The sequence below is a fragment of the Dendrobates tinctorius genome, unplaced genomic scaffold (assembly GCF_039654945.1).
Source record: "Dendrobates tinctorius isolate UK_male_01 unplaced genomic scaffold, ASM3965494v1 ptg000063l, whole genome shotgun sequence".
In the NCBI taxonomy this organism is placed as follows: Eukaryota; Metazoa; Chordata; class Amphibia; order Anura; family Dendrobatidae; genus Dendrobates; species Dendrobates tinctorius.
In genome coordinates, this window is record NW_027361731.1 from 17,363,030 (window position 1) to 17,387,556 (window position 24,527).

The following is a 24,527-nucleotide window of genomic DNA, read 5'->3' on the forward strand; positions in this document are numbered from 1 at the left end:
GGTTCACAGAATAGTCCACTATCTCTTCTTCTGATGTTGCATCCTGCTCAATACACCAAAAGTAATCCGTGTGTCTGGATGCAGCGAGCAGAGATCACGAGGTGGAAACAGCCAAGGGTTGATATAATTCTCTTTATATACAACAGTAACCTTTAAACAATTAGTGTTAGTGCAATTTTACAGTAGAAGGAATAACAACAGGTTTAGAATAAACAAGAAAAGTCTTTCACTATTTAACGTTAGTGTCCTTTTCACAAAGGTGGTGTGCCCAGTCTTGGGATTCACCATGTGAGTTCTCCCCCAAAGCTCTGGTTCTAGCAGGGGTCACCGGGTTTTAATGCTAGGCAGCAAGTCTCTTCCTGAAATAGTGTATTAAAGCCCATTGAGCCTCTAGCGCACCAACCGGCCCCCTCCCAATCTGTACTCCTAATCCCAGCTGATCTCGGGACCATTGATGATAGCTAGAAGTGACGACCCTACTCACTCGCAACGTTCATCCTCAATTGCAGGCGTGCCTCTCCTGTCACAGTCTCCGCATGGGTCTTCTCTGCTTGACCATAGGCAGAAGTCTCTCATGCTCAAGGCGGAGAGGACTGGGTGTCAGCCCATGACAGGCATAGTTGTGCCTCGGAAACTTGACCAGCGCTGTATGCAGCTTCTGGCTTTGACAAGAATAAGGCGTTTTTGGGGATAGCTTCTGGGGAATCCAGACCTTGCCAGAAGAGGTGATCAGCATCTGGGTGGCGTAGACTGCCCTCTGACGCCTGCCACGCTGGTCTCAGTGGTGTCTCTGGGGCATGTGTGCCCCGCTCCCTTCCCTGTTGCCAAATATCCTCGTGAATGGGCTTGCAGGGCTTTTATACTAGGGAAAACTTTCCTGTGGGTCACATGGGATGATTTAGCGAATCCTGCTTTGAGCAGGGGGTTGGACCAGATGGCCCAGGAGGTCCCTTCCAACTCTACGATTCTATGATTCTATGATCCACTCAAGCACACAAGGTCACTCCCCCTGCAAACCTTCAAGCATACTTTGGTTCCACTTGATTTTTGCTGGGCAGCAGATGGTAGCTTCTCCTCATCAATGGCACCTCCTGCAAGAGCTCTCCAGATATGTCATGGCTTGTTTTTACAACATCGTTATCTATGGGAATAACAGATGGACAGAACTGGAGAGGTGAGGATTCTGGAAATGTCTGTAGTGAGATTTATTAATGTGTCTCTCCATAACCAGGATTACACAGTAGTGAAGAAGACCTCTAGTGATCGCTGTCAGGACCCTGTGTCTGAGGGATGGGGAAGACCCCTGAATGCAATCACGGGGCCTTCACCTCACCCTTTGAAATATGAGGACATCAATGACCAGAAGATCCTAGAACTCATCTACAAGATGATTGAGCTGCTGACTGGAGAGGTGACACTGCTGGGAATGCTGGGACATTATACAGTAACGCTATGAAGGGGTTTGGGGTATGACAGTATCATTGTATGTGTCAGGTTCCTCTCCGGTGTCAGGATGTCTCCGTCTATTTCTCCATGGAGGAGTGGGAGTATTTAGAAGGACACAAAGATCAGTACAAGGACATCATGATGGAGGTTCCCCAGCCCCTCACATCACCAGGTAATAGACAGGACTAAATACACACGGCCTATAATTATCTGTATGTCAAGAATGAATTCAGTCCCTGTATGTGTTTCCTCCAGATCTATCCAGTAAGAAGACCACACCAGAGAGATGTCCCCATCCTCTTCTTCCACAGGACTGTAAACAAGAGGATCCCAATGTTCCTCAGGATCATCAGGTAGATTGAGAGAAGGTGTCATGAGATCTCCCCTATGATGTGTAGACGGCTGTGAAGGTCTTGTGCTCAGTCTTGTTTTATCCACCAGTATTATATGTTTTATACTTATGTAATTAGAGCGGTGGAAATGGCAGGATTAGAGCTGATCATAGACTTCTCCATTTGTTTGTGATTTTTACAATATTTGTTTCAGGGTGAAGATCTGACCCATATTAATACTACAGAGGCATATGTGAGGGGTGATGAGCGGTGTAAAGAGGAGATTCCTACATATGACTGCCCAGGTGAGTAGTAACCACTAGATGTGGAGAAGTCACAGATTCTACTGTAATTATATGTTGAATTTCTAGTGCCCGTACCGGTCCAGGAAGGACAGTCAAGTGAGAAACCAAACCGTTTTGAGGTCAACAAGAAATATGTAGACAGATCAGGAAAGGATATAGAAGTAGGGTCCGGTAATAATCTACTCAAAACCGGGTAACAACTTACCTCTGGTAAAAACAGATTGGCTAATTTGACTCTTACACAATGAACTAAGTGACCCTGTGAATTTAGTGCAGCATCTCCACCAGCGCAGCCATGGACTATATTGCGAAGGCTGGTTAGAAAAGTGACAGTGCAGGAGCATGTCAGTACAAGAGTAGTCATAGTGAGACGTGACGTGACAGCATATGAAGTTCTTCTATCTACAAAGGTGTTTCTCTATACCTTCTGTACACAATTGATTATTGATATCCTACTTTATGTGATGTGTTGGATGAGCTCACTAGGAAAGAACAAACATCATATCTTGATGCAGAAATGAGCAAACTTTTTTAAAATGACCATACTGCTAATAAAGTTCATTTTCTCTCCTCTGCATTCCGCTGCTTGCGTGCACCAGGCAGCATAATAAGGCTGTTAACCTGCAGATTGACCACATATCTGCAGGTTAACAGCGTTATTTCTGGTGACAGGATCCCTATAACATAGTGTAAGGAGATAGACCACTGAAGTGTTTTGCTACCTTGCCTACCACAAGTTCCTCCAAGAAGTGGAGAAAGTTCCACGTGTTCCTGTGACGCTCGTTCCCGAGGTTTCCAATGATGAGGAGAAAGAACCAATTGTCCCATTCTCTGAAGTGAAAAGTTTTCCGCCTGCCAGCCCAAGGAATCCTGACCAAGTAGAGGAGATGCAAGGTATGCCTGAAATGTTTCCTCCTGTAGATATGGAATATGAAGAGGGAGAATATCTCAAAGTGTCAAATGTAGACCCAGAAGAGGACCGGGCCTCGGAGATTGCTGCTCCGTGGGACCTGGATGAACCCCCCCTTTCCCTACCACTCAATCTGAAGTTTGGAGTGACCCTAACAAGCTTTTACTGGCAGAATGTGATGCAGGAGAGGTTGCGGAAATTCTGGGCATCTGTCGGCCCTCAGACAAGCATCCTGGAGTACGACAAATCCTTGCCCGTGGAATGGCGAGCTAAAAGAGAGGGGGAATGTAAGGAGCTTGGACCGTGGGTACCTGCATGCCGGATCTGGAACTAGGAAGGCTGCATCCTCTGTTCCCAGGGAGAAGCCTGAGTGAGGAGAGAGACGGAGCTTCCTGCTGACAGGAGGGGACGGGGAGAACCTAGAAAGAGTGCGCAGCCACAGGAGTATAAGAAGGAAAAGCGCGCGAAAGAGGAGAGTTTGGCGCCAGGTCAGAGCAGCGTGCAGTGGGGTGAGCAGTGCGCTCCGCTCCCCATCCTGACACGGAGTACTAGGGCTGCGACAGGCTGTGCTGCAGTCGACCATAAGGACAGGAACTGCTGCAGTGAGGGAAGCAGTGTGCCCAGCAGCAATTCAGAGCAGAGCCGTGTAGAGCCGTACACACAGAGCTGAGCTGGGTGTTGCAGCAGTCACAGAGGAGTACTTAAGTCGGGAGCACCAGTAGCGTGCAAGCAAGAGCCCGTCGTCGCCCGCCACCAACAGCGGTAACCAGAGAGAAGGTGACTGGCAGTGTAAGCTCGATGGCTGCAAGAAAGCAAGTCACAGAACGCTCCGTGTCTGTGAGGACAACACACTTGCCCCATAAGAGTGACCGGGGACAGGACAGACACTTGCACCCTGACTGGGCCATTAAACACCTGCTGAGCCACGCTGGGCTCGTAAAAGACCCTTATTACCGTCAGCCACTTTGGGCCCACTTTACTGAGACTGTCAGGAGAGTTGTGCAAGAGTCACATCGGGCCTAGACAGTACCGTGGCCCGTGACCTTGTAAACATCTACAGTATATAGACTAGGGGCAGTGGAAGGTACCGGAGACCGACCACTGTTAACAGAAGAAGGGGTGTTGTTTGCTTGCTGGACCCCATTAAAAAAGAAACCGCGCCAGCCGTTGACGGCGCCATTGAGGTCGCAGCAGGAGCTGCAGTTTAAGGACTTCCTGACATCATTGCGATTGAACCGCTGTTATTTTGGAACCATTGTTCTTCACCTTAAGAATATCCTTTGATTTAATGTACTGTTTGTCTTCCCTGTATAACCCTTTGTCTCCCTACATTTTAACCCTTTACCTCCCTGCGTGGAGTATTCCCCTTTAAATAAACCTTATAACCCTTGCTTAGCCTGCGTCTCGTCACTGCACCCCACGTTCCTGCCAAAAATGTACCAATAAAAATGCCAGCAACCTGGGCGTACAACGGGTTCAATAGCTAATCCTGGTATATAGTCACACATCCTTGTATGTGCTCTCCCCAGCCTGGTATATGCTCTCCCCAGCCTGGTATATGCTCCCCCATCCTGGTATGTGCTCCCCCCATCCTGGTATATGCTCCCCCATCCTGCAGCCCTGCTGTTGTTCTAAACATGCATAGAAACAAACAAACAAAAAAACAATAAACCTTTCCCCGCTCTCCTGCTACATGTTGTCTGAGTTAAATATTTAAATTTTGTTGAAGACACTGTGTGCGAATTTCTCTTCAATAAAATAGCGCCAGAGATCGCGCCATGTGTAGGTGCTGACTTCGGCCAAACACTCCTCTTCCAGCCTTGCCGGAGCTCGCGGTATGTCCTCACGTATTTGGTCAGCGCCTATGCATACCGCGATCTCCGGTGCCAAACTCGTCCTCCATCCTCATCCTCCTCCCTGTCACCTCTATTAATGCTGGATGCATCCTTCTGACTCTGGCCACACTGCACAGGCGCAGTCTACACCGGCTTTGGACAGAAGGACGCATTCAAAGCTTCATTATAGATAAGTCATGGCCGAAAGCAAATTTTGGCAAAGTCCAACAATTTTGTCTGGCCCAGAGATATGTGTCTGTGTTTCATGTGTGGCAACCATGTACCGCACCAGTATCACTCGTACCAGCGCCTGGGAATCAGCAGTACTGTTTGCGCTAATCCCCGGCGCCGGATGTTGAAGACAGCCGACGTCATTGTCTTCTGCTCTGCCTGCGATTAGCAGGAGCAGAGGACAATATTCAGCCCCTGCTGTCTACATAGTGTAAAATTTAAGAAGAAAACAAAAAAATCACATTATAGTCACATTAATGGCTCATACTCATCTGCGAGGAAAATGGACGAGTGCAATCCGATAAAAATCAGACCGCACTCTGATCAGTGTTATTCTATGAGCATTCTGCAACTGTCCTTGTATCTCAGACAACACTCATCAATGCAAGTCAATGGGTGTGAGAAAAAAATCGCATGTCACTCAGACCATGTGAGCGCCGTCTGATTTTTACACATCCATGTCCTTTGAAAAGTCGGTAATTCATCTGCCGCGTACAGTAGAATCACAGCGTGACCCAACAGAATAGAATAGATCTAATTCTGTATGTAACTGACATCTTTATTACAGTGTGTGTGCAGTTTACTTTACATGTATTTTATTACTTACTAAATTATTTTCTGCAAAAAAAACTGGTGTGAGGTCCCCCGACAATTTATTAACCAGCACAGGGAAAGCGGACAGGTGGGGGCAGATGTTTATAGCCTGGGAAGGGGGTAATACCCGTGGAGCTTTGCAGGATATTAATATCTGCTCACATCTGTATATTTAGCCTCTCCTGTGTAGGGATTCGCTCTGGTAGATAATGGCAGAGCTGCAGTAATGAGGCGACACACAGGCTTAAGTCCAATTTCAGTGGTTTAATGTCACGTTGCAAACAGCAGGTTAACAGAAAGTAAGGAAAAACATAAATATACTCCAGCTTGGAGAACCACTGGTACCAGACTCACCCCTTGCATGGAACGGGCTTAACTAAGCGGCTGCCAGGTCTTTCGACATCCTCCAGGTGCCATTCCCAGGGTTGTTGAGAGTCTTGCTGCTATGGTCCTGCAGCACGGGGATCCTGTATACAAGTTCAGGCTAAGTCCAGCCAAGTTCCTGTAACTTCCAAACACACACTCACCATGTGCCAAATACCAACCTCCATTACATAGCCCATAACCCCTCCCACAAGTGAGGTAGACATCACATGGGCTGATCACGTGACCATGATCTCATTGAAGGTCCTGTCTTTAGGGAAAAACCCGGCCAAATATTAATCTGCTGGGAGAAATGTATCTCCCATCCAGTAGAACCCCCTTTACTGTACCACAACTGGTTATTAAAACGGGGGCCTCCTAAAAAAAATTACGTAACGTCTCCCTATAATTAGTAACCAGCAAAGACTTGGCAGACAGCTGCAGGGTGATATTAATAGCCTACAAAGGGACCATGGACATTAGCCCCATTCCGGACACAGACTCCTTTAATGATTCTAAATTAAACCATACTCACGCCATCTCTCAGTCCACTGAAGCCAATGTCTCCTGTAACAGAATTAAAATAATAAACAATAATATTTTACCCATCCGCTAAGATAATAATCCATTTGTCCCATGATGGGTCTAGCTCTGTTACATCTAGATGGCAGGCTGCATTGTTGCATGATGCAACTACACAGCCTAGCATCCAGCAGAGACACTGAGCTATGCATGCTTGCTTAGCTCATTGTCTCGCAGTGAAGTCTTTTCACCTTACTGACTTCACCACGAGCGTGACAAAGTTCTCATGCTTACAAATCTCGTCAGAAAGGTCCTGCAAATTCACAACCAATGAACTCAGTTCAACTCATTAACGTTAGCATGATCGCCATGGGAAGAGTTATAACGGCGCTCCCACTGATGTTAGTGAGTTGAACTGAGTTCAATGGGTCTGAATTCCCATGACCTTTCTAACGGCACTGCGAGCTTGTTCTGACATCAGTGAGGTGAAAGGAGTTCACTGTGAGACACTGAGCTGAGTAAGCACGCGCAGCTCAGTTTCTCTGCTGGATGGCATGCTGTACAAATTACTGATAGGGGTTTGTTATAAGTCTCCAAAAATAATGGAAGCAACAGAGAATATCCTCATAAAGCAAATAGATGAAGCTGCGACTCAAGGAGAAGTCATTATTATGGGGGACTTCAACTACCCTGAAATACATTGTGGAACCTAAACCTGCAGTTCAAGCAAAGGTAATAGGTTTTTGACAACTATGAGAGACAATTACCTTTCACAACTGGTTCAGGACCCAACAAGAGGGGGGGCACTGCTAGACCTAATATTAACCAACAGGCCTGACCGCATATCAAATGTAAGGGTTGGGGGTCACTTGGGTAATAGTGATCACAAATTAATAAGTTTTCATGTATCCTTTAATAAGATGTGTAGTAGAGGGGGGTTACAAGGACACTAAACTTCAGGAAAGCAAATTTCCAACGGATGAGAGATGATCTTGGTGCAATTAACTGGGACGATATCCTGAGACATAAAAATACACAAAGAAAATGGGAGACGTTTATTAGCATCCTGAATAGGACCTGTGCACAATATATACCATATGGGAATAAACATGCGAGAAATAGGAGGAAACCACTATGGCTAAATAGAGCTGTAAGGGGTGCAATAAGTGACAAAAATTAAGCATTTAGAGAATTAATGTAAGTAGGTAGTGATGAGGCATTAACTAAATACAGAAGATTAAATAAATTCTGTAAAAAGCAAATCAAGATGGCAAAGATTGAGACAGAGAGACTCATTGCCAGAGAAAGTAAAAATAATCCCAAAATATTCTTTAACTACATAAATAGTAAGAAGCTAAAAAATGATAGTGTTGGCCCCCTTAAAATAGTCTGGGTGAAATGGTGGATGGGGAAAAAGCCAATATACTAAATGACTTTTTTTCAACAGTATTTACACAAGAAAAATCCCATGACGGATAACATGATCAGGGATAAAAAATTCTCAATTAAATGTCACCTGCTTAACCCAGCAGGAAGTACGGCGGCGTCTGAAAATCACTAAAATTGACAAATCCCTGGGCCCGGATGGGATACACCCCCGAGTACTGCAGGAATTAAGCACAGTCATAGATAGTTCATTATTTTTTATCTTTAAAGATTCCATAATAACAGGGTCTGTACCACAGGACTGGCGTATAGCAAATGTGGTGCCAATATTCAAAAAGGGGACAAAAACTGAACTTGGAAATTATAGGCCAATAAGTTTAACCTCAAAAGTGGGTAAAATCCTGGTGGGTTTTCTTAGAGATACTATACTGGAGTATCTGGAGAAGAATAACCTCATGACCCAATATCAACATGGGTTTACGAGGGACCGTTCCTGTCAGACTAATCTGATAAGCTTCTATGAAGAGGTAAGTTCCGGACTGGACCAAGGGAATGCAGTGGACGTGGTGTACATGGACTTTTCAAAAGCTTTTGATACGGTGCTACACAAAAGGTTGATACATAAAATGAGCACAATGGGGATAGGGGAAAATATGTGTAAGTGGATTAAAAGCTGGTTCAGGGATAGGAAACAAAGGGGGTTAGACTGGGTCACGGTTAGCAGTGGGGTACCACAGGGGTCAGTTTTGGGCCCGCTTCTTTTTAACATATTTATTAATGACCTTGTAGGGGGCATAGAGAGTAGAATTTCAATATTTGCAGATGACACTAAACTCTGCAGGGTAATCAATACAGAGGAGAACAATTTTATATTACAGGAGGATTTATGTAAACTAGAAGCTTGGGCTGATGGAAAATGAGCTTTAATGGGGATAAATGTAAGGTCATGCACTTGGGTAGAACAAACAAGATGTATAATTAAGTGCTTAATTGTAAAACACTGGGCAAAACTGTCACTGAAAAAGACCTGGGTGTATGGGTGGACGACAAACTCACATTTAGTGGCCAGTGTCAGGCAGCTGCTGCAAAGGCAAATTAAATAATGGGATGCATTAAAAGAGGCATAGATGCTCATGAGGAGAACATAAATTTACCTCTATATAAGTCACTAGTGCGACCACACTTACAATACTGTGTACAGTTCTGGTCTCCGGTGTATAAGAAAGACATAGCTGAACTGGAGCGGGTGCAGAGAAGAGCGACCAAGGTTATTAGGGAACTAGGGGGTCTGCAATACCAAGACAAGTTATTACACTTGGGGTTATTTAGTTTGGAGAATCGAAGGCTTCGGGGTGATCTTATTACAATGTATAAATATATGCGGGGACAGTACAAAGACCTTTCTAATTATCTTTTTACTCTTAGACCTGTGATTGGGACAAGGGGGCATCCTCTACGTCTGGAGGAAAGAAGGTTTAAGCATACTCACAGACGCAGATTCTTTACTGTAAGAGCAGTGAGACTATGGAACGCTCTGCCATATGATGTTGTAATGAGTGATTCCCTAATAAAATTTAAGAAGGGACTGGATGCCTTTCTTGAAAAGTATAATATTACAGGGTATATACAATAGTTTCCTTAATATTGCGTTGATCCAGGGAGCTAGTCTGATTGCTGTATGTGGAGTCGGGAAGGAATTTTTTTTCCCCAATGTGAAGCTTACTGTTTGCCACATGGGTTTTTTTTGCCTTCCTCTGGATCAACATGTTAGGGCAAGTTAGGATAGGGTATGGGTTGAACTAGATGGACTTAAAGTCTTCCTTCAACCTTAATAACTATGTTACTATGTTAGATTTGGCACATCCTGTGGATGAGCCTTTTCTGGGATGGCTGAGAACTGATGTTTTTTGTCTAGGATGGGGCCAATATACATGTCCCCTTCCAAGGCTATTAATATCAGCTCGCAGCTGACTGCCTAGCCTTTGCTGGCTGTTAACCCCTTTCCGACATCGGGCGTACATTTACGCTAATGTTGGACTCCCTCCCTTTGATGTGGGCTCCGGCGTTGAGCACACATGTTTCCCGGGACCTGTCAGCTATTTTGAACAGCTGACATGTGCCCGGAATAGCCGTGGGTGGAATCACTATCCATCCGCTGCTATTAACCTGTTAAATGCCGCTGTCTAATTCTGGCAGTGGCATTTAACAAGCGCTTCCGGCAATCGCGCCGGAAATCCGCCCACCGTTGACACATGTCACGTGATCATGGGTCACCGGTGGGTTGGCATGACAACTGGAGGTTTCCTGGAGAACTCTATGTTTATAATTGCCGACTTACTGTGAGTCTCCCCCCGTGGTCGGCGCTCATAGCAAGTGAGTAATTCTGCTACATAGAGGCAAACGGATCTTCGACTCTATGTAGCAGAGCCGATTAGGTTATGGCAGCTTCTAGTCTCCCATAAAGACTACTGAAGCATGCCAAAAGTGGGGAAAAAAAGTTTTTAATAAATTATATAAAAAAAAGTTCAAATCACCTCCCTTCACCCCATTCTTAATAAAACAATAAAAGAAAAACATACACACATTTGGTATCGATGCTGTGGTGTGACTGGTGGTCGCGGGGTTAATGGGAAGTATATGTCAGAGGGAGGGATGCTTCCTGCGATGCAACCCGGAGTATTTTGTCTTTAGTGCACATGAGCACTAATATGTCGTTTAATGCACCTGGGTCCGTGTTGCGGGTAGCTATGACAGATGGGCGGGTCTGGCTACCCATATTACCTCACCTCTGGGTGAGGGTGCTAACTGTACCCCTTTTTCCCTGTGTGTATGGTCGTTGGGTTCAGGACCTGCAGTGAGGTCATGACCATGTGACCAGCCCATGTAATCCATACCTCACCTGTGGGTGTGGTTACAAGCTAAGTAATCAAGGTGGAGTCCCGCAAGGGGGTGGTGGCCCAAAAGGGGTGGAGTTCCGCAAGGGGGTGGTGGCCCAAAAGGGGTGCAGTCCCACAAGGGGGTGGTGGCCCAAAAGGGGTGGAGTCCAGCAAAGGGTGGTGGCCCAAAAGGGGTGCAGTCCCACAAGGGGGTGGTGGCCCAAAAGGGGTGGAGTCCAGCAAGGGGTGGTGGCCCAAAAAGGGGTGGAATCCTGCCAGGGGGCAGAGCCCCAAAAGGGGGTGGAGCTTTCAAAAGGGCGGCATCGGTTACCTCAGTGGACATGTCTGGGGAACAGTGGTGTTAGTGTTGTTGTGGTCACCCCTTCCAAGGAGAGCTAATTTCGGTTGAAATATAAACTATCTCCAGATCTGCCATTATTGATTTAAAATTAAAATGAAATAAAAAAAAATATGATGCATCGGAGGCAAGAAAATACACACAGCCAGTGTCTGTGTACAATTCTTGTTTGGTCCTCAGATGCCCAGTCACAGGTCTTTATTACTACTACAGAGATAAGAAAGTGGGAATGGCTTCTTACATTACATTACCTAAGACAGAAGATATTTAAGTTGGGAAAAGCAAAATTCAAACCAGTTCTATCCAGATTTCTAGACTTTCAGAGACAAAGAAATGTTTAACACACAGACATCTCTATATCAGAGACAACACCCTGTGTTATTGCTTTTACGAATAACACTTAAAAGCTATACTAAAATGCAAAATTAGCAAAGATATATACCGTATATACTCGTGTATAAGACGAGATTTTCAGCCCTTTTTTTGGGGCTGAAAGTCCCCCTCTCGTCTTATACACGAGTCATATACCTGGGGGCAGGGGAGCGGGGGTGTCACAGATCATACTGACCTCCCCCCCGGCACGGTCTCTGCAGCCCCCCTGCTTTTCCAGGTCTCCCTTCCTACCTTCAGCGGTCACGTGGTACCGCTCATTAAACTCATGAATATGCGCATATTCATGAGTGTAATGAGCTGTGTCATGTGACCGCTGAAGGCAGGAAGGTAGACAGTGGAGAAGTGGGGCTGCAGAGATCACGCCAGGACGTGGTGAGTATGGCGATAGTCACCTGTCACCGTTCCCACACTGCTGCTCAGTGTGCTCACCGCTGTCTGCTGCATCATGTGTCAGTGACGTTTAGGCAGCAGGGGGCACGGTGATGTGGTTAGTGCATGCCGCTCCCTCTGCTGGCTGAACAGTCACTGACAGATGACGTGGCAGACAGTGGTGAGCAGCGATGGAGCCCGGACAGGTGAATATCCCAGGGGTCGGGTCCTGAGCAGGAGAGGTGAGGATGGCGTTTTTTGCAGCAGCAGCATATGGGGGCATAATATATGGAGCATCTTATGGGGGCATAGTCTATGGGGCAGCATATGGGGGCATTGTCTATGGGGCATAATCTATGGAGCATTTTATGGAGCATCTTATGGGGCATAATCTATGGAGCATCTTATGGGGCCATAACCTTTATGGAGCATTATATGGGGCATATTATTCTATGGAGCATCTTATGGGGGCATTATTAACCTTTGTGCAGCATTATATGGAGTGTATTTTATATGGAGCATCTTATGGGGCCATCATGAACTGTATGGAGCATTATATGGGGCTCCTGATTCAATATGGATATTCAAAAACATTTAACCTACTGATGTCTAAATTAATTTTACTTTTATTAGTATCTATTTTTTTTTTCAATCTTCCAGTAGCTGCTGCATTTTCCACCCTAGGCTTATATACGAGTCAATAAGTTTAACGAGCTTTTTGAGGCAAAATTAGGAGGGTCGGCTTATACATGGGTCAGCTTATACACGAGTATATATGGTAGGTAAATTTAATTGTCCAAAATAATAATCAATGCAAAGTATAAATATTCACCATAACAGTGTCTTACCTATTCTGAGTGCGGCATAGACTTTCTGTATGACGACAGGCCGCAGGTGTGTGCCGTGATGTTACACCATGAAGGAGTCTCTGAACAGCTGGACTCCATGAGTCAAGTGACTCTGATGGGAGTTCCTCTCGTTCTCTGCCTGAAAGAGAAAAAGGTCAAAGTTCGTTGCATCCATGGGGTCACTGTGGTCTATACTGTGGACAGAGTGTCATGCATATGTCCAAAAGTGTCGAGTGCCAAGATGGCGGTATAACACCGAACTTACTGTACTCCTTTGAGAGGGACTGGGACTTTGTGTTGTTTGAAGATGCATGGGAAGTTGATGAAGTGTGGGGTGGCTCAAAGGAGGAGGTAGAACCACCTTAGGTCAATAGTCCAGAGTTCCAGGTCACCAAGAGAAAGTGTAGGTCTGACCAACGCGGGGACTTAGCTGGGGTGACCAAACGTGTGACCATGGGAAACTGGGTACCTCCAGGAAAGGGGTCCGATACCTGTTTGAGTCGAGACTTGCTGTTCCAGGATGACAGGGTGAGTGGGGGTGACTCCATTTCAGACTGACTCGAATGCAAGGGAAAGTGTGTAATAAGGGGGTCACTTTACCTCGGAAAAACCCAGCACAGAGGGAGTTGGTGATGGGCTAAAATTAAAACAGACCTGTAGTAGACCTGCAGAGACCATAGAGGCGGAGGCAGAGTATGGGTGGGCAAGAGAGCCCATCTGAAAATCTGATTAAAGAACTGATGGTGCGTCACATGCTGGCCAAAAGAGAGCAGGACCATGAGATAGAGCTATTTAAAGAGACTGTAAAAGAGCATGTTGAATGAGAAGGGGTCCTAAGACAAGCAGCTGAGCACAGAGTGGTTGAGCTGGAGAAGGAAGTTTCTGAGTTCAGAGGTCACCTGTCAGCGTGTCAAACTATGAACAAGGCCATATTGAAAGATATGGAGGTGCTCAGAGAGGCCCAAGAGAAGCATCAACAGGAGTTTCTCCTGAGAGAGGATGAGCGTCGCTGCTTGGCAGAGGAGCAAGATAAAGTTCTCCAAGAGCTCAAGATAGAGAAGGAGACTAATGCCCAGCTCTAGAAATCCACGGATAATGAGGAAATCGAACTGTCGTGCTCTCTCGGTCTGATCACCATGAAGGAGAGTGAGCTGGAGAGGATGACCAAAGAGGCCTCCATGGAGGAAGAAATCCAGCAGGGAAAGTGCTATGCAGATGGCCATACAAGGGACGTCGATGTCTGGGAAAACTGTGCTGACGCTCAGGATGAGGAGGTACAACAGTATAGCCAAGAAGGTGAGACTTTGGTTTTCAAGTGCATAATAGAGGTACCCGAAGACATACAAGAAGCGTGTGCCAGTAAGGATGTAACGAAGGGAAAGACAAAGCAGTTGGACATACTGTCGACTAAGAAAGTCACAGTGAAGTGGGTGGCTATCCTGAGGGACATGCACCTACAATGCCTCCGCACAAAGCAGATGATCCTGTTGAGAAATCACGAAGCCGCTCGACGTCTGAAGCCAGTGAGGAAAGCACAAAGTCGCCTGGGCTTTGTGGAAGACATCATTCAAGTGCCCAGAGGTCTGGTGAGGAAAGTAATCAGAAGACTTCGGAAAGAGATGCAGGAGATGGTGAATAGGTCCGGTGTGATGAGAGTGAGGATTCCGGCTGATGACGAAGCCCAGGACGTGGGCGAAGATGGGATGGTTCTATTCCTCCTTGTCGGATCCATAGAGAGCTTTGGGAATATCCGAATGCTTCTCGAGTATCGCGTGGTGTACCTGAAGGAAGTAGAGCAGCTAAGACTTGAGAGGGAGGAAATCAACAGAGAGCTGCAGGCAGGGCCGCCATCAGGGCATGACAGGCCTTACATGTGTATGGGGCCCGGTGATTAGGGGGCCCGACCATGCTGGCAGCCCGATCCGCGCTGGGGCCCCCCTACATTTTATACAGGCTTCTGCAACTTTATTTTAAATTCAGACTCAGCGCCTGCCGGGCCCCCCGGGCCCCTCGGGCAGGCCCCCCCCGCACCATGGTCCAGCCAGCGCCGAAATCCCCCCTGCACAATGGTCCAGCCACAGCACTGCCCTCACCTGACGTCACACACTGCTCTGCTCCTCCACTTCCTCATTCAGTCAGTGTGCCACGTGGGACTGGGAGAGGGAGGGAGCCTCGCCGCTGGAGCACAGCCAGATAACAAGGTAAGAAGAATTTTTTTTTTTTTTTTGAGAGCGGCTATCCAGGGGGCCTGGGGCAGAATGCTGGACGCTGGGGGCAGAATGCTGGACGCTGGGGGCAGAATGCTGGACGCTGGGGGCAGAATGCTGGGGCAGAATGCTGGACGCTGGGGGCAGAATGCTGGGGGCAGAATGCTGGACGCTGGGGGCAGAATGCTGGACGCTGGGGGCAGAATGCTGGACATGGGGCAGGAATGCTGGGGGCAGAATGGACATGGGGCAGAATGCTGGACGCTGGGGCAGAATGCTGGGGGCAGAATGCTGGATGCTGGGGGCAGAATGCTGGATGCTGGGGGCAGAATGCTGGATGCTGGGGGCAGAATGCTGGACGCTGGGGGCAGAATGCTGGAGGCAGAATGCTGGATGCTGGGGGAAGAATGCTGGATGCTGGGGGCAGAATGCTGGGGGCAGAATGCTGGACGCTGGGGGCAGAATGCTGAGGGCAGAATGTTGGACGCTGGGGGCAGAATGCTGGGGGCAGAATGTTGGACACTGGGGGCAGAATGCTGGGGGCAGAATGTTGGACACTGGGGGCAGAATGCTGGGGGCAGAATGCTGGACGCTGGGGGCAGAATGCTGGACGCTAGGGGCAGAATGCTGCGAGCAGAATGCTGGACGCTGGGGGCAGAATGCTGGACATGGGGCAGAATGCTGGGGGCAGAATGGACATGGGGCAGAATGCTGGACACTGGGGCAGAATGCTGGACATGGGGCATAATGCTGGACACTGGGGGCAGAATGGACATGGGGCAGAATGCTGGACGCTGGGGGCAGAATGCTGGACATGGGGCATAATGCTGGACACTGGGGGCAGAATGGACATGGGGCAGAATGCTGGACGCTGGGGACAGAATGCTGGATGCTGGTGGCAGAATGCTGGATATGAGGGCAGACTGTGAGACGGGGCAGAATGCTGGACATGGGGCAGAAGAATGCTGGACGCTGGGGCAGAATTCTGGACATGGGGCAGAATGCTGGAGACTGAGGCAGAATGCTGGACGCTGGGGGCAGAATGCTGGACATGGGGGCAGGCTGTGAGCTGGGGCAGAATGTTGGACGCTGCGGGCAGAATGGTGGACGCTGGGGGTAGAATGCAAGACACTGGGGCAGAATGCTGGACATGGGGGCAGAATGTGACAGTGAGACACAGGAGGGGGCAGAATGTGACAGTGAGACACAGGAGGGGGCAGAATGTGACAGTGAGACACAGGAGGGGGCAGAATGTGACAGTGAGACACAGGAGGGGGCAGAATGTGACAGTGAGACACAGGAGGGGGCAGAATGTGACAGTGAGACACAGGAGGGGGCAGAATGTGAGACACCGGGCATGATTGGAGATAGATGGAGCAGGGTCATGGGGCAGGATGGATATGATTTAGACAGATTGGTCAGGAGGGGAGATCATATGGGGCAGAATGGATACTGATGAGGGTGGGATGGGAGAACATATGGCTGAAGCCAAAAATGAGACACACGGGAGTCAGGATGGGGGATATTATTACCATAGGGGCTAATTAAGGGATATTATTACTGCAGTGATGTATTTTATTTTCTTGAGGATACTGTTGTAAATGGGGGGGGCGGTCCTGTTACTGTGTAGAGTGATACTATGTCGCCTTTTTTTCTTCATGCGGTGTAATGTAGAAGTTGGGAAAAAATAAGTAATGTGTTCTGCAAGCGGAGCTCTAGATAACTGTGTTATTTCCTGCAGAGACAAGTCCTGGCTGGAAGACGTGATGGCGATCTGTGCTGGATGAAAGATGAAAAACAAAGATGAAGGACTTCACCTAGAGACATCACTGGTGAGTTAGTGTGTTACCTGTACACTAACACTATGTACAGATGTCCTGTGTATAATGTCACCGGTGATCACTGTGTTACCTGTACATTATATACAGAGCTCCTGTGTATAATGTCATTGATCATTATATTACCTGTACACAGACACTGCATACTAAGTACAGATCTTGTGTGTATAATGTCTCTTATGGTCATAGTATTATGTTTTTTTAATTAATGTCAGTATTGTAGTATTCAGTCTCCATGTGGTGGTTATATGTGGTCTGGGCGTGGTGCAGTGGTATTTGTCCCTTGTATATTCTATTATTTGGTCACTTTGTGGTGGTAATTTGCGGTCTGTTCATGGTGCGGTGGTATTTGTTCGTTGTATGTGATATTATTCGGTCACTATGGTAGTAATATGTGGTCTGGTCATGGTATGGCGGTATTTGTTCCTTGTATGTCTTATTATAGGTCACTATGTGGTGGTAATATGTGGTCTGGACATGGTGTAGCGGTATTTGTTCCTTGTATGTGGTGGTAAGTTGTGGTCTGGACATGGTGCGGTGGTATTTGTTCCTTGTATGTGATATTATTGGTCATTTTAAAAGATTGAAAAATAAATAAAAATATACCTAAATTGTATTGCATATTTTAACAAATATTTAATAGGTTACAGTAGAGTAGGGCCTGGCCAAAAGTGTCTACCCTGTTATGGTGGCGACTTAAAACAATCTTTTGGCCAAAGCAAAAGCTGCTGGCTATATGTATGACCTGGTGATGGGAACTGTTAATGTGTGATAGGTGAGAAGTGGAGTTTATCCAAGAGAGAGCGGTGGGACTGTGGACAGTTCGAGTGGTGGAGGCGGGGCTGGATGGAGCCTGGGTGGAGTCTAAAGGGGGCCCCGAAAATTTTGCCAGTATGGGGCCCCGAAATTCCTAGTGGCAGCCCTGGCTGCAGGAAATTGGAAGAAGATGGCTGCCACCTTCAACTCGTGGTATAGAGAGGCGAAGAGGTTCGCTTATGACTGAAAGTCTTCAAGCTGGAGCTAATAGAGGACATAGGGACAGAGGGAAGGACTCTCCGGGAAATAAAAACCATGGGAGAAATGGCCAGCAGAGAGATTAGAGAAGGTGTCCTGATGAAAGAAGTAGAAGCAGTGATGCCTCTGTTAGCTCAGGGCTGAGTGACCCAAGCCGGAGACCCTGTAGCAGATAAAATGAGAGTCAGACCAGACAGGATGTATGGGTGCAAGGAAATTATGCCTACATACTGACTTATGTGGGTGGGGAAGGTCTAATAGATTTCTGACACTGAAACATGAGGCGAAAAAGTCTGATAGCACATTGTTCACAGACAGGGATGTGGTGACAGTGACAGACTATGTCTCAGGAGCTGATGCTCAATATCAGTTGGGAAGGCCCTCTCGACGGGTAGGGCAAGGTGATATGGGTGCCCTGTCTCGAGGCCCTCAGTTTAGGACAAGTGTTCAACCCCACAGGTTTGCACAGGGGGGGAAATATGTGATGTGACTGGTGGTCGCATAGTTAATGGGAGGTATATGTCACAGGGATGGATGCTCCCCGTGATGCATCCCAGAGTATTTTGTCTTCAGTGCACATGAGCACTAATATGTCCTTTAGCGCACCTGGGTCCGGGTTGCGGGTAGCTATGAGAGATGGGGGAGGGTCTGGCTACCCATATTGCCTCACCTTTGTGTAAGGGTGCTAACTGTACCTCTTTTTCCGTGTGTGTGTGTGTGTGTGTGTGTGTGTGTGTGTGTGGTTGTGAGTTTCAGTACCTGCAGTGAGGTCATGCCCATGTGATCCATACCTCACCTGTGGGTGTGGTTACAGGCTATGTAATTGAGGTGTGTTTAGCACTTGGCAGTGAGTGTTTGGGAGTCTGCCAGAGTAGACAGACTTCCAAGTGTCCAGGGTGGACACTACAGAGTGGTCTGTGGCTCCAGATAGAGCTCTGCTATGGACATTGATGCGGCGTCTGCCTGATGTAAAGACTGTTTACCTTTCTGTTGCGGAGTTGATGGTTTATGAAGCAAATAAATCCAAAAGGACATTGAAGAGAATGTGTCTCCTGTTTCTTCCTATTCAGCTGAGTGAGTACAATCCTTACACCGCATTCATAATCGCCCAGTCTATCAATAAAAAAATGGAGTACCCTGATCGCTTAACGGCATAGTGAGAAAAATAGTCAAAACGACAGAATTACGGTTTTTTTTGGGTCGCGGCGACAATGCATTCAAATGCAATAATGGGTGATCAAAAGATCCTATCTGCACCAAAATGGTATCATTAAAAACGTCAGCTCAGCGTGGAAAAAATAAGTCCTCACCCAACTCGAGATGACGAAAAATGGAGACGCTACCGGTATCAGACTATGACGCCATTTTTTTTTTTTAAACAAAGTTTGGAATTTTTTTCACCACTTAGATAAAAAAGAACCTAGACATCTTTGGTGTATATGAACTTGTAAAGATCTGGAGAATCATAATTGCAGGTCATTTTCAGCGATTAGTGAAACTAGTAAAAAAAAGCCAAGCAAAAAACAAGCGGGGGATTGCACTGTTTTTTCAATTTCACTGCACTTGGACTTTTTTTTTCCTGTTTTCTAGTACACGACATGGTAAAACCAATGGTGTCATTCAAAAGTACAACTCATCCTGCATTAAAGAAGCCCTCACAGGACCATATTGACTGAAAAATAAAAAAGTTATGGCTCTGGGAAGATGGGGAGCGAAAAACGAAAACACAAAAATACCTCCAGGTGTTAAGGGGTTAATTTTAGGGTGACCCTACGTCATTTTTTGGAGGGGTCTCCCATTATAATAACCAGTAAAGGCGAAGTATGCAACTGAGATCTGATATTAATAGCCTGGGAAGCTCTATGGGTATTACCTCAGGATGTAAACATCAGCCCACATTCGTCAGCTTTCCCCTTGCTGGTTATGAAAATTAAGCCCAAGCAATTTTTTCAGAAAAATAGTAATTTAATTAAATACATGTACAGTAAACTGCATATGTGTTGTACTAATTATATATGTGACTGACATCTTTATATCAATCTATTCTGTGTGTACATACTATATGTAATCTATCAGTTCTATTAGGCCGGGTCCTTGTGTGATTTTACTGTACTTGGCAGATGAATTGCCGGCTTTTCATCACTCACGTCTATCTATATATGTGTGTGTGTGTGTGTGTGTATTAAAGAATATTTACATGGAAAATATGTGTAAATGACAGAGAATTACTGTTTCAAACCTCATGTTAAAATCATATTGCAATCAGATAGCAATCACATGGCATTCAGATGTCAATCAGATAACACTTGCATGACACTAGTCCTACTTTTCTGGACTGAAATCTGAACTTTTTTTTCATGGCAGCAATGGGTACAAACCATTAACATTGCCATTGTCCCCTGTAAACAAGCAAAAATAAAAGACAATATCTCTCACCTGTCCAAAGTTGAAAGAATCTAGAGTTTCCAATGACGTAATCCATCTGTGTGACATTTGCTCATAATAATAATATAGTCTATATTTATATAGCGTCAACATATTCCCCAGCTTTTTATAATTCAACAGTTCATATACAGCAGTCATAGCAAAGTAAATGATAATACAATAATTAATGCAAATATATTAACAACCCTGCCCGTAAGACCATACAATTTACTATGTGGTGGTGTTGACACAAAGTGCAGAGGCTTATTTATAATGATGTTCCAGCCATCTTGAGGAATTGGAGGTAGATAAAGGTGAGTTAGTCACCAGCCAATATTGGTAGTGCTTTTGGCAATGGGGTTTGATGGAGGGTTATGAGGCAACCGCTCCTGTTGAAGAGCTAGGGAAAATGACTACCTGCAGCGAGAGCGGGCCCATGAACTGTGCTGACCTCAGTGAGATCATCACAGTTCACCGTGAGAAATCGGGGTGCAACGAGTCATACTCCCCAGCTTTTCAACGTATGCAGCCGGCCTCAGATCACCGCTCATGCTGATGACCAAATGTTGCACAGATGGATTATGGCATTGGAAACTTTGGATTCTTTCAACATTGGACAGGTGAGGTGATATTCTTGTTTTTACATTTTTGTTTTTTTACAGAGGACAATGGCTTCAGGGGATTAGCTGTTAAGGTGAGTATAATGTGATTTTTTTTTTTTTAATTTTATAATTAATTTTACTCTATGTAGACAGCGGGGGTTGAATACAACTCTCAACATTGTCCCATGCTCACGCTGATCACAGGCAGAGCAGGGTATAATGATGTGAGCTGTCTTCAACACCCAACACAGGGGATCATCGTGAACAGTACCGCTGATTGCCTGGCGCCAGTATGTGTCACACTGATGACACATGCATGTCATCCATGTGTCATAAGGGTGCACATTTGCGAGACGTTTTGCGGCCTGTGCTGCTGCTAAAAAACAATCATGTCAGCTTGTCTTGCCCACAGTCACACGAACCTTGGAAACACACTGATATGTGCGCAGATCCATTCACTTGAATGGGTCTATGTGTATTAGTGTCTCCGGTACGTATGAAAACTGTCATCACATACTGGAGACACTGACGAGTGAAGGAGGCCATTTCCAGTATCCTATCCCAAAATATAGTAGGAGTAGTAATAATAATCGCAAATACCTCCAATTAGAAATGTGGTATAGTTTTCCTGATTCTCTATGTCGCTTACCCAATGTCCAGGGCATTGCAGTAGCTTAGTTGCTAGTGGTCATAACCATGGATACCTAACAGTCAGTATGAGTGGTAGTAACCATGGATACCTAAGCTAATGCAATGCTCTGCAACTTAGCGAGTCAGAAGAACTATACTACATATTCCTAATATTATTATTACACCTACTACATATTTGGATAGTTGATCAGAGATGGGAATACCCCTTTTAAGAATTTTACATGTTGTTATAGTGTATATTTTTACCTGTTATAGATTGTAATGTAATAAAGCTTATTTTTAATCCTCCTTTTATTGCTTCAAACTTCTCTGCGTTTGTGTATTATGTTTGTCGATTGTACTTTAGAGGTTCAGTACCATGGGATTTGTGAACAGGTGGCTCACCACTGTCTGAGGTCATAGTTTCTTTATACTTTGATTTGTGTAGAATTATGTATATAGAAATCATATAAAAGGAAAAAAAATAGGCAGCACTCAAATTAAATGTGAAAAAAGTGGATACTTTACTGATCCTCAGGTGGCAACGTTTCAACGGTGACCCGCCTTTGTCAAGCAATGTGCTCATAGTCAATACAGACATGTGTATAAAATTCCAACGATTAATCCGTTTTACATATTCAAAATAGCCATTGTCATAGTTGTGAAGATCTAGAGTTGTGGGTGTTAGTAATCACCTAGGCAGGTTAACGATGCAACAAGTTCTATTTGTATCCATACAAGCATTTCAGTAAGTCCAGGTAGATGACCCCAATGTAATGCCCCCAGTCCACGGGATCAGCAACAAGTCAGTAAAAATAGTCCATGGGATAATTCCTAGGAGAATATAGATCTCACGACCGAAGCCCGAGAAAACTTAGTTCCAAGTTCGATAGTCCATTCATGGGTTCCAGGAGCGGCCTTAACTCTGCTCCTTTCGCTTCAGATCCCCAGACACAACTGCACTCCCCCATCAAGTCTCTCAACTCTACTCCCAACCCCCTAACCAATATAAATTGAATTCACAGCCAGTGAAGTCTCCAGCCAGTCTGGAGTGATGTGAACCCAAGTGGCCCCCCTGCCGAGAGAAAGAAAGGCACATATTCCCCCACCAGATAAGGTCATTGCATGTAAATACAACCTAAATTGAGGTAACTAGTCATCTGTGCTGGGAAAGTATTTCAATTCCTCACATTCCTCCCCCACTTTTCCAGCACGGCAAGTATTGGGCTCCAATTCATGAAATTGACTATCCTTCTGACGACAACTACCAGAGTTCGTGGCTTCCTCAGTCTGTCTCGATAGTTCATCAGCATTCCCGTGGTCTTCTGATGCTGCGGGAATGAGTCCTTGGCTTCGGGTTGCGACACTGGTCCAGTGGCACACCAACCCTGCTCCTGAGTTGTTGCCCAGCAACACATCCACAGGTAGGTGTCGCACTACCCCCACATCCACCATTCCCTTGCTGTGTCCCCAGTCTAAATGTAGTCGGGCTATCCAAATGTTCAGAGATTCTCCTCCAGCTATGTGGACTCAAATGTGCCCGGCATTCCCTGGCGAAGTGTCCCCTGCGTCCGCAGTTATGGCAGCTTAATCCACCTCGCCCTGATGTGGGCCGTACTTGGGGTTTTGGGGGACCTCCCCCTCTTTTCTCGCCCCCAGCATTCCAGCCCCATTGCAGTACACTGTTCACAGGTTGGAAATGCGGATGACGTGGACCCGAATGGGCCCGGCATTCCCTGGCGAAGTGTCCCATGCGTCCACAGCTATGGCAGCTTAATCCCCCTCGCCCTGATGCTGGCCGTACTTGGCTTTTTTGGAGACCTCCCCCTCTTTGTAGAGTACGAAATCCTCGCAGTTCCTCCTCTCACTGGACCATGGGTCTCGCTGGCCTCTCGGGAAGCCCCTGTTCCTGACTTGCCGGAGCTGTTCTCCCACACCGCCCTGGACGATTGGCAGACCAATCATCAGCCAATCTTGCAGCCTCCTCCAGACTCCGTGGTTTTCTATCCGCCACCCATTCCTTTATGTCACGTGGGAGCTTGGACATAAATTGCTCCCGCATGAATATATCCAAGACATGTTCAGTTTCCCAAGCTCCCAGTCCTTCGATCCACCGAGCACATGCTGTACGTAATGTGTTGGCAAACTCCCGGTGCGTATGTGCATTGGGCTTTTCAGTCTCCCGAAACTTCCTTCGGTAGGTTTCAGGTGTGACGGCATACCTCTCCAGTAATGTGCTGCGAATGGTAGCGTAACACCTCTGATCCCCAGAAGACAAGTTATTAAAAGCTTCTCTGGCTTTCCCGGTCAGGCCAACACTCAAAAATCTCGGCCAGTCCTCAATGGACACCTCATGAAGCAGGCAGAGGTTCTCAAATAATCAAAGATGGTCATCAATACCCGTGGTGTCTTCATTAAACTGCGGTATGTCCCGGTACCTCAAAAATGCGGGTCCCTCTCTCCCGTTATCCACTGTCATCTGCGCAGAGGGTGGTGGGGTTACGGCTACATGGACACCCAGATATTTGCTTATCACAGCCGCCCGTTCTCTTTCTGTGGCCCGCTCTCCTAGCGCAGCCAGCACCCGCCCCAGCTCGGTCAATCGATCCTCTGCCGTCGGAATGATTGCCCGCGGCTGTTGTCCGTCCACTGGGCTGTCCTCTTCTACATCTGGACTGATCTCCTCCTGTGGGTGTTCTCGATCCCACTTGTCCAAGCGTGGTATTAGGGCCATCCGGTTGTCCGCCATCGACCACTCCAGTTCTCTCCCAGAGCACAGGGCTCTCGGCTGCTCCTACTTGAGTCTCTTGTAGATGGAGTCTGCCATCTCTTCTGCCAAGTCACCATCAGTAACTTTCTCTGTTACGCTGTTCAGAGATAGGTGATCCCACCGCTGCCACCACTTGTGAAGATCTAGAGTTGTGGGTATTAGTAATCACCTAGGCAGGTTAACGATGCAACAAGTTTTATTTGTATCCATACAAGCATTTCAGTAAGTCCAGGTAGATGACCCCAATGTAATGCCCCCAGTCCACGGGATCAGC

The 24,527-nt window shown here is 46.5% G+C and overlaps 1 protein-coding gene across 1 annotated transcript in view; it reads left to right on the top strand.

Annotated features, from left to right (window-relative positions):
• LOC141094264 (uncharacterized) overlaps positions 1-24,527 on the top strand; it is a 44,953-nt gene that overhangs the window by 17,597 nt on the left and 2,829 nt on the right. The window contains exons 2-5 of the mRNA XM_073580089.1: positions 1,232-1,411; positions 1,495-1,618; positions 1,702-1,799; positions 1,993-2,083. Coding sequence (XP_073436190.1) covers positions 1,232-1,411; positions 1,495-1,618; positions 1,702-1,799; positions 1,993-2,083 — 493 coding nt within the window. The remainder of the gene's footprint in view (positions 1-1,231; positions 1,412-1,494; positions 1,619-1,701; positions 1,800-1,992; positions 2,084-24,527) is intronic.